Source organism: Magallana gigas, chromosome 2, assembly GCF_963853765.1.
Source record: "Magallana gigas chromosome 2, xbMagGiga1.1, whole genome shotgun sequence".
In the NCBI taxonomy this organism is placed as follows: domain Eukaryota; kingdom Metazoa; phylum Mollusca; class Bivalvia; order Ostreida; family Ostreidae; genus Magallana; species Magallana gigas.
This window is the reverse complement of record NC_088854.1, coordinates 836471-847491: the sequence shown is the minus strand read 5'-3', so window position 1 is coordinate 847491 and position 11021 is coordinate 836471. Positions and strand designations below refer to the sequence as shown.

The 11021-nt window shown below is 33.4% G+C and overlaps 1 protein-coding gene across 2 annotated transcripts; it reads left to right on the top strand.

The window, feature by feature from the left end:
• The first annotated feature begins 1522 nt into the window (after nt 1-1522).
• Nucleotides 1523-10910, top strand: LOC105347472 (uncharacterized). 2 transcript variants are annotated; one of them, XM_034444455.2, is made up of 12 exons: nt 1523-1629; nt 4002-4352; nt 4472-4552; nt 4758-4796; nt 6644-6748; nt 6837-6971; nt 7205-7399; nt 8349-8452; nt 8814-9039; nt 9496-9597; nt 9808-9978; nt 10190-10910. In XM_034444455.2, the coding sequence occupies exons 1-12, from the start codon at nt 1606-1608 to the stop codon at nt 10478-10480; spliced, it is 1824 nt and encodes a 607-aa protein (XP_034300346.2). In that variant the 5' UTR covers nt 1523-1605; the 3' UTR covers nt 10481-10910. The 2 variants fall into 2 exon arrangements, with proteins under 2 accessions (XP_034300346.2, XP_065930485.1); XM_066074413.1 differs by lacking the exon at nt 4758-4796.
• Nucleotides 10911-11021: the final 111 nt, after the last annotated feature.

The following is an 11021-nucleotide window of genomic DNA, read 5'->3' as shown; positions in this document are numbered from 1 at the left end:
TTTGAGAGTTTATCAAAAATTTCAATGGTATACTAAAATTGTAATGAAATAAATTATTACTTAAAACACAAATTAAAAAAGCACACACTACATCTTTTTGACTACTACCGAAATTAAACCTAGTTAAATGTAAAAGAAAATCATCTTAACCATCCCCAACATTATGAGGTGACACACAAAAAGACATGACAATTTTCCTCAATTTTGCTGCAGAATAACGAAAAATCAGATGTGGTCATTTAAACAAATGATCTGAAACTATATATTCGAAAGAAAATTGGTCTAAAAATCAACAAATGATTAATTTTTCATGAAAGAAATAAGTGATCGTACCTTCTTTTGCGTTTCCATTATTTTCATAGGAAGTTGAATTTGCGCATGCGCAAATATGGCAAGGAGGCAAAGTGTGTAACGTCCCGATTAAGACTCGATATCGTGTGTAACAAAATTCATGTGTAAACCGGAAACTCACACTTTTTATAATTTTGTATTTTCTGGGTAAATCATGGTCGGAAAACCCGATTTACGGGGTTCTGCAAACTTACTACACGGATTTGTGTCGTAGGTTTTGAAAATGTAGTAAGTTGCACGTGTGTAAACTAGTACATGTCGTAGGTGTCGGCATAATACAAACGCACACACACACACACACACACACACACACACATTTGATCAATATTTGAAGAAAAAAAAAACACGATTTTTTAAACAATAAAATATATTTTTTTCGGATAATTTTTACGTGGTATATGAAGGTAGTGGACAATGCAGAAAACAAAACCATTGCCATTGTGTTATGATTTTTTCTCTGTAATATTCTTTATACATTCATACCCCTATGAACCAGCAAAGAAAGCAATGTTCAGTTAATTACAAAATTTTACCTTTGGATCTTTCTTGAAATATTTATAATTATGTAAATGAGTAGAAATACTTTCCAAAACAGTTTTAATAACGTCATTGGCCGCCGCCTCACCTACTCATCTCGATATATCATATTATTTAACACAGAAATCGTGTTCAGTAAGTCCTTAAAATATTTAGAGTAGTTGCCCTTTGTAATTATTTTTAAATTAGAGTAGTTGCCCTTTGAATATTGACGTCACAGTGTTATGTCTGGAGCAGAGCAAAATGACAGCGTCGAAATTTGCTCAAATCTCTGCAGAGGTTTAAAATTGAATATAGCAACAAAACATTGTAAGTAATATGGGTGAAGCGAAGATTTTTTTTAAGTGTATTTGAAAGGTGGTATTGATAATTTTTAAGAGTTTAAATGAGTTTAACTGGACGAGATCTGTAAGGCATCTTGTACATGGCTTTGCGTAGATCACCGCTATTTGTGAATGAATATGTCGCTTGATAGTCCTCGGGAAAACAATATTACTTATTAGGTTAGTTACTGACTCACTACACTTCGCCTCGCCATCTATGAGATTGATCAACCCAATATATTTCCGTAGTGAGTCAGTAACTAACCTAATAAGTAATAATAGGCCACTTCGGCATGTGATTGTCAACTTGATTTTTTCCTCCCGCAGCTAACGTAATTAGTGACCCTAGTCGGTCTCCATACAAATTGGAATTCTACTTTCGTTTTGAATCATCATGGCAGATAAACAAGCACTGGTGGTAAGTATCTTTTTAGTTATTTACTGTAAATATTTAGTTCATTTTTGCAAATTTAGTATAGTCATATTTTAGAAGTGAAATTGTTTTTCGTATGAAGTATATTTTCTGACAATTTAATATCTGAGTTTAACGTTAAACTTTCCAAAGTACATCTCTTTTGAACTTCCTTGACCACCATCAAAATGCAATGTAACATTACATTCATTAATTTTAAACAGAGTACCAATAATTTTTTAGACCAAAAGTATTTCTCTGATTTTTATTTTATTTAAAATCGCTAATTCCTTAATATCTCTGCTTTGATTAAAACTAGTTTGTGAAATAATGATAGAATAACAAATTAATTATATAAAGCACCGGCCACCGTACACGTCTGATTATTTTATTTATTGCTGAAAATTGTAAAATAATAATTCAAAAATAGCACCAAAAACGATGTGTATCTAAGTAAGGGGAGGTAACCTACACTACAGTTGTGTATTTAGAATAATAGCGCACTTTATTTAATATCAATCAGCATTTAAATTATGGAGGATATAGAGAAAGATGGAACAAGACTTAATCTTAGAAAACCAGAGATTAGACTGTAAAAATAAAAGTACTGAAGTACGGAAGGAAGTTGATTTTATAGATTATTATTTTTTTTAAATCAACTTATCTTGCATGGCAATTAGTTTCTAGTCTGTATTTGAATTACACACTTTTTTATAGTATGGATTTTTAGACTTTTCTGACAAGAATTTCGAGAATCCCCATATGAATCATGTTGTGTAATATTTAAAGATGAATTCTAAACTATGTATTAATAATCGAAACAATTCTAAAAATTGTATGGATCTAAGCACAATTGATTCGAACTCTCGTCTTGTTCAACCAGACGTTCAGCTGTCTCCGTTAATCTCCGACAAGCAAGATAGCCTCTCTGCTTGTCGGAGATATTTGGAGACAGCCGAGCGTTTGGTTAAAAGAGACTATATTAAACTCTGGCATAGGAATACTTGAGAGTACAAAAATATCAAACTTGTTTGTATTATATAAAATCATACTATTTTCAAAGTGTTTATAGATAAGTTTCCTTGAAAAACAATGCTTCATGATCAGCATACATTACGGGTACATCGAATTTTTCTATTATTTTCAAGAACTAAGTCTTGTCAGCGGTGGCGATTTGTGTTTAGGTCCAAACACTGTTTCACTTTCGGTTTGCCAGAGTAACTGCATAGGAGAGTTGATTAAAATCAACTCCCAATTAAGTGGTTAAAGTAATGGACGCGCTTATGAACGTTCTCACTATAGCAGTATGGATTTTTATGAATGGAATCTGACAGGGAACTTACGAAATTCCAGTGAACAAAATTGACTTATTACGAAGTTGCATAGGATGGAAGTTTCTCTCGATAATTTTGAATTCTAGCAGATATTGGTGCTTCATCTAAAACGACAGACTCCCTTCTATATTGTACTGTATTTCAATCGACGATGGTTTGTCAACGAAGTCCAACAACTCTTTCAGTTCTTAACACATGAATGAATAAGTTTTGTATAACCGAAATAAATCCATACTGTATCTCCTTCATGATTTTAGATATACGATTTTAACAACATCACACTGTTGTTTTAATCTAGGCCCTGGTATCAGCCCTCGGATGATATCAGCCTGCGCCCTTTGGGCTTGGGCCAATACAAACAGCTCGGGCTGATACCAGGGCCGAGATCATTGTATAATTGGCTAATAGAAATCACCAACATTTGTCCAGCTATTTGCTGCCCCTTCTTAATTAGTGGACATTTCAATAGATTTTTTTATTATTTTGATTGATGAACAAGATAGCTGTGTCATATGTTACATATAAGTCTGCTGACTCCACAGTCTTGGTACAATTAATTTGGACTTGGGAGAGATAGGGATTTTACTTAAATATGTTGTATTTGTATTGTTGAGTTTCAATTTTTTAACCTCAGGCTAACTAAAAACTTTATTATCCAACTGTCTTGCACAAGTAGACAATTTCAATCTCCCTATTCACAGGTTAATGCTGAATAGACCCCTTCACGGTAACTGCAGTACTGCAGGGCAAAATGACATAGTTAGGTGAAATATGACGTAACATTTATTGTTTCGTTTACATCATTTAATTATCTACTTACTAAAACTTTGGCAAAGTATATCAATTTGTCCTGCAAGAGAACAGTACTGCAGTTATCATGGAGGGGTCTATAAAGAGGTTTAGTTACAGCTGACGTGTACAACTGAAAAGTGTTAGATCTACGATGGAATTCCTACAAGAAAATATGTGCATTTCATCATCAAAAAACTGTTATAATGACAAATTATAAATCTGTTCTTTGTTTATTTTTTTTTTAAATTGCAGCCTACACCCTCTGCGGGCAATCCAAACATATCCAGTAAAACATCCACTGGCAATACCAAGTACTATATGAAAGAAGTTCTTAGGGAATATGAGAATGACAAAAATTATGAGCAAGCATTTGAAGAATGTAAAGACCTGCTGGCAGCAAAGGGCAAACTCGCAACCAGTGTCTATGGGATTTCAAACCCAGGACCAGTTGTCTCATTCAAAGAGGAAAACATTACAGAAGAACACAGAACTTACAAGCCAAATCTAGCTCAGATATTAATGGATGCTTGTAAAAAGAGAATAAAAAACAGCACTTTGGCATGGAGAGAGTACATTGATTGTATAAAGAAGCACGAATACGCGGTTAGACTCTCTCTCTCTCTCTTTCTCTCTCTCTCTCTCTCTCTCTCTCTCTCTCTCTCTCTCTCTCAGAATATTATTTACTTTTTGTTCCTTAAACATTGTTCATATATTTCAAACAGCAAGAAGTTTTATTAAGTCAAAGTACTTTGGATGGACAGGGAGGAGGGGAGAAAACTCCTGATATAACCCAAGATATCAAGGTCAGTTTTCAAATATACACCATAATGTGTACATATTCTGTCTCAGACTTACTTGAAAAGTGCTAGACATCTTATTTATTCTTATGCCAAAGTGTTTGAAATGATTATTTTCCTTTGTTTTTCTTCCAAAACCCAACATTCTTTATAAAAATATAATTCTTTTTTTTCTTTGTTAATACTTAAAAGTTGATTAATTTTGTTGTAGGGGTCAGACTATGTGGATTCACAAAATGACAATTTACAGGTATTGTATGACCAGATATTATGAGGTTTTAAGAAGTTATTATAATCAACTAAACTTTGACCCTTGCGTGCACGGGCTGGCATATAACATATGATATCGGACATTTACGAAATAAATACATCGACACGCTGTATTGTTGACATTTACATAACCAAGCTTTAAGCCTACAATAATGCTATTAATTTCATTCAATCTGCTTAGTTAGAAAAATCTAACTGAAAAATCTCGGGACGGGCCTTCACCACAGTTAAAACGCCTCCGATATGTACACCTGTATTAATGTAGCAAAAAATTGCAGAATCGCTCCGGAACGATTTTGGAGAAAATTAATGAAGCTGCATTGTAAATAACAGTCAAATTATTCACAAAAAACCAATGTGAGGCTGTAAATATCTTTCATCTAACAATTTAATTAGAATTCAACATTTTTGACCAACTTTTTTCCTCGCTTTGAATTTACACACCATGTTGACATTCGGAACTCTCAGGATTTTTTAAAATATATATGACAAATTTTCAATGAAAATTTACACATATTTGTAATATCATTTCTGAGTTTATCCATACGAATGTCATATTTTGGAAACATAAACTAAAGAGCCTCCCGTGATTCAGCGTGAATGTAATGCGCATGCGCAAGATTGTAAAATCCCAAAATTCAGATGATTTCCGGATTTTTTAAAGGAATTTTCTTTTATTATTAATTAGCGAAGCTTGATTGAGGAAAAATAAAAACGAATCGGTAATCTTCAAGTACCAATAATGTTTAAAATATATATAACAAAAGACAGTACTCATCCGATTTCTCAGTATTAAAGCTTAAAAAATCGAGTCTATTGTTTTAATATAGTAGTATTAGTTGTTTCTTTTATTGCATACCTATTTACTGACTATGAGGATGATAGCAAGTTTATTGGTCCCCGGGACACAACTATTTCAAGAGGCGAAGCTGAGGGAAATATTTGATATCAAGGGGGGCAATAAATTGCTATCGTCCGAAGAGTTAGTAAAAAGGTATTTTATTATACTGAGAAAACTTTCTTGATGGTAAACAAATTAGAGTTATTCAGCTTTGAATTTAACTTTGTGAAGTGGATTACACCAGAAGTGTTCCGAGATTAAAACGACTGAAATCGAATGCTCCCAGTGAATAGATTTAATGACTTTTTACCATGGGCAGATAGCATGGAAACTATCTCACGGTTAGATAGAATAGCAAGTTTATTTGTAATTTTACATAGAAAATATACACAGAGGTATATAATAAAATGTCATATAAGACATAATAGTCTTATACAGATACAGATCATTTATTTCTAGTTCAGAACAGACAAGTACATGACATATTATAATTACAAGAGAAAGACATGCCAAAAAATAGTGTAAAATTATTAAAGTATAACAATTATAGCAAATGACAATAAACAATATTTCACTAAAAAGGAGTACTATAGCATGTTATAACTGATAAATTTGCCAACAAGGTTAAGAATTTCCTTGTCTTCAATATTGAGTAACCAAAAAAGTTTCTGATCACTATCTAAAGTTGAAAATTTTGGAAATTTGCTTTTAATTAACTGAAATATTTCTTTTCTTTGGTGATCATACTTTTCACATGTAATCAAAAATGAGTTTCATCATCTATACTGTTAGAATGACATCTATTACATCATCAATCTTCTCTAGGGATGTTGGTAAATCTTCGAACTTCAATGTTGCAACCTGTGACAGGAAATTCTTAATTTACATAGAGATTTCCTGTAATCAAAATGTAAAGATGTAAATCAGCAGTATAAAGATTTTTAAATTCAAAGAGATAATGATATAGTCATAACACAACATTACAGAATACAGTAGATGGCAGCCAACAAACCTGTCCCGAGCAAGCCCCCATAGATCCCGCAAATACAGTGAAGGCAGATGAACAACCCCCAAAAGAGAATGAAGAACAGGTAAGCTACATCGTTGTTTTTGTTGATATTTTTAAAATGTTTCAACTAGACACTCTATAATAAAATACTTTAATTCATTTCTCTGTAGAAACAAACTCTGACACTGCTTGAGTTGTTGGATAAGGATGAACACAAAGACGTGGATGAGTTTGAGGAGGCTCATCAGGATTTTGTCCACATGTTTACCTGTCAGGCTGTACTCAGGAGCTCATTCCCGCACGCTGTGAGTTAGAATCAGCTACGTCTCTCATACTTTGAGTTCTTTTAGAACTCAGTAACAGTAACCTTAATGTGATACAAACACCCAGTGTGTATTCAGTCATAAACCACATTTACAAATGCTCTAGTCAATTCACTTGACAAGGGTACTGAATCCGTCAAAGTGACAATAATACTCTGCTGTCAAGGCAAGTAATGTTTAAACTGATGCGTATTGGATGTTTTACAAATTTACAGAATGTATTACAACATGTGACAGTCAACATTGATAAAGCAGAGGATGTACCAGAGGATGTGAGAGAGAGGGCGCTGTATAGATACCTGACAAACCTCAAACCGGAGACATTTGACGGTCACTACAACGACATCTGGAGGGAATATGGAACACTACTAATGGCAGAAAATCTCTTAGAGCTTGCAAGGAAGGCAAATGTAAGCATCAGAACATTGTACACTAAAACTCGTTTAGTATGATTGCCATTAGGGCGAATTCTCAGATACAGCAAAGTTTTTTTGAGTTCCTGGTAAAATTCTTAACAAATCTTTGTAAAATTTTACGGTCACAACGAATTAGGATATAACGAGTTTACGGATATAGCGAACTGATTTTGAGAGGTGAATAATAACAAAATTTAACACCTTTTTTGCGAATTTCTTCACAGTTTAAAAAGTTTGCACTACAATTTAACATAAATAGTTTGAATGAATTTATTTTCATATAATTTTTTCAATTCACAATCCGATTTTTTAAAGGTATCAAAGTATTGTATTTTTATTTTAAGCTTCAATTAGCAAAAATTATAGTCTGGTGAAAGAAAACATATATGTAGTGAATTCACTGTAGACATTATTACAAATTTGTTATACGGATATAACGAATTACAGATATAACGAACTGATTCCAATGGTCCATAGGACTTCGCTATAACCAAGTTTTACTGTATAAATTTGATTTGACAAATTGGAAAAAAATTAACTGACAACTTGTGATTTGGACACCTTTTTTAGTCTAAAAACATGACTTATTGTTGGCTGATGCTATCTTTATATTATATGTTGGGTAAACTGTAGCGAGAGCTAAAGTGTTTTGATTCATTTCCTTGCTTTGACTTTCAATGAACTCTGTAAAAAGTAAACTATCCATCCCTAGTCCCCAGTAGGTATCAAAATCAGCGCAAATTTAAAGCCAATGCTTTAAAAATTTAATGATAACAGGTAATATATGTGATCTTTTAATTCATAACATCTCAATATGAGGGTCAAATAAACTTGTCGTTATTTACATTCCTAACCAGACCCTTCTATAACCAAAATTCTGTAAATCAAGAGAGAACATTATACCGGTATGTGTCTTGATACACCTTGATTACTTCATTTACAGGGTCCAGACCAAAATTTATATGTTGTTGTGCGGAAGACACAATTTTACGAGATGCAGTCGGAGCTTCAGTTGAAAACCCAGGAAGTAGAGGAACTCTCTACAAGGCAAGTCATTTAAAAAGAGAGTGGTTTAGTTTTAAAATTTACTGAGATTAGATCTCATGTCATTTTACATGCATCAACCCTCTCTGTGTGAAAAAAAAGTTGGCCTGGCTCTGTGGCCATAAAACCTGGAAAAATTCACCTTGGTCTCTCTCCTCCTTTTTAAAAAGGAAGATACATAGGAAAAGTGAAATTCATATCAATAGTGAGCCTGTCTATGTTTTAGACCATTGGACTTGGATTAGAAATTTGAACACAATTTATTTTTAAGGTTGAGTAAATTTGCGAGCCAACAACTGATGGACATTGAATTCATAAAAATCATATCACGACCTTATATACTGTATCTTTTATACTTACCCAGACTGAGTAAATTTGCGAGTCAACAGCTGACGGAGGGAAACCCAAACATCGCAGACCTGAGTGACACCCACCGCCCCACAAGACTGGGGGAGATGTACAGTCAGCTGTTTGATGACGAGTGGTCAGAGGCATTTGAGGCCTTTAAAGATTCAACCATAGCTAAAGAGGGTGACGATGATGACGAATTGTACCCAAATATTCTGTCCATACTACAAACCCTTGTCACGGCAAGTATATAATACATGTATGAAAAAGTCAGATGTTTGCAGAATACAACTATTCTAGAGTTTTCTCAAAAATTATTTTCATTTTTGTTAAATTCTAAGGTATTCTGAATACTTCTTGTTAAACATCAATTGGTGGATCTCATTGATTTCATCCTTGACATCAAATTTTCAGCAAAGCACAATATTTGAAAATTTCAAAGACCGTGTTTCTCATTTTTTACATATCCTCAAAATTGTGAATTTTATTAAATCTACAAAAATTGATGTATATAAATACATGAAGTACTAACGAAACCACAGTAGTACTTACAAATAGTCTTTTAAATAATAATAAAGTTGCATGCATTTTCTTTGATACAAACAAAAACGAAAAGTCATATTGCATGAATTATTTAATAAAGATGAATTCAGTGATTCAGAATGACCAAATATTAGATCTGTGCTATGTGTCTGTAGGAAGCCTTCAGCTTCTGTAGAGAAAAGTCCTGTGAACAACTACAGGACCTGGAGAACAAGATCAAAGAGGCCCTGAAACAAAACACAGCGGACACACCACAGGTAGGGACTTATACTTCTGGTTAAATGAGATAACTTTCAATGTCTTTTCTTAATTGTTGCTAATTTTCCTCTAAAATATTGAAAATGAAAGGTATTGTCCCTGTTTGACAGCTCAAATGACGATGTTGTTGTAACAATTGCTTGAATCTAATCAGGTTTAGAGACTTAAATTTATTCTTAAGTAGTCATTTCAAGTAAAATTCCTTGCAGACCAAAACATCTGACTCGGAAGAGAAAATGGAGGTCGACCAAAGTCCCCCCGAAGCTGGAGATAATAAAGTGGAGAAGCCTTCCCAGGGTGCACTAGACCAGACAGTGGAGAGACATTCCAAAGAACTCAGAAAGGCGGCATCAGCGGAGACTGTCAAATATCAGGCTCAGGTAGATATAATGATATATAAACAGTGAAATATCAGGGTATTTTTTAGTGTTAATAAAGCCATAAACTACATGTACATGGGTGTATTCTGTCAATGTTTCTATTACAACTTGAAGATATTGTTTGTTAGAAAAATATCTTAAAAATTCATTACTGAAGTAATGAATATTCATATATTTTTTTTTCCAAGAAAAAATGATTCTATCTTTAAAGATATTCATCAAAGAAAGACTTCCTAAAGTGTTACAAGACGATAAGGTCCGACAGGATCAGAGGGTCATTAGTTACGTCCAAAAGTGTGTGGAGCTTTGCTGGTTCATGAATGTGCAGGATCCGCCGATGGAACTGGTGGCTCCTAAAGAGGGCGAAGACGTGGACAAAAACCTATTCTCCCATCATGGAAGGAAAGGCAAAAAGGTGCAGACATGTGTATGGGCGGCGCTTCTGCTCCACAAGGAGGGGCCTGTGGTGTGCAAGGGCTATATCCTCCCAAAACCTAAGTAACTATACCGCCAAACCTAATACTATATGAATACAACTTAATCTAAGTAGCTACACTGCAGCATTTATTCTTTGAAACAGGTTTTTGTTTTGTATATTAGTTTTCCTATTTGAGTCATCAATGAGGTGATGTCATTCCTCAATATATCATGATTGAGAACAGTAACAATTTCATTTATTAGCCAGATATACACTGTATATGAGTTGGTTTTTTCTACAAGTATTTAATATATTGTATTTAGTGTGTTTGACATGTTTTACCGGTATATATATTTGTTAATTCTGTAGTGTTGAAGCGTCTGCTTTAGATCATCCTTTGTTATAGGAAATATAAATCATGATTGTTATAACTTTTCATGAGTACAAGGTACAAACTGTTGACAAGTGAGTGATCCATTTTGTTTGTAATTACAAAATAAAGACAATCCTTGAAGTTTTAGTATTATCATGATTATGTCAATATGTGAACATAACTCCACAAACAGTAGGTTTGTCACATGATCAAATTAAAGGTGTTTTTTAGAAAATAAATTTTGAAGACCAA

Bases quoted from the DNA above. Each gene is read 5' to 3' on its own strand.
- LOC105347472 (XM_034444455.2), top strand. From the start codon at position 1,606: ATGGCAGATAAACAAGCACTGGTG. The intron at 4,353-4,471 runs GTTAGACTCTCT...TATTTCAAACAG, and splicing joins TAAAGAAGCACGAATACGCG to CAAGAAGTTTTATTAAGTCA. The intron at 9,979-10,189 runs GTAGATATAATG...CTATCTTTAAAG, and splicing joins CTGTCAAATATCAGGCTCAG to ATATTCATCAAAGAAAGACT.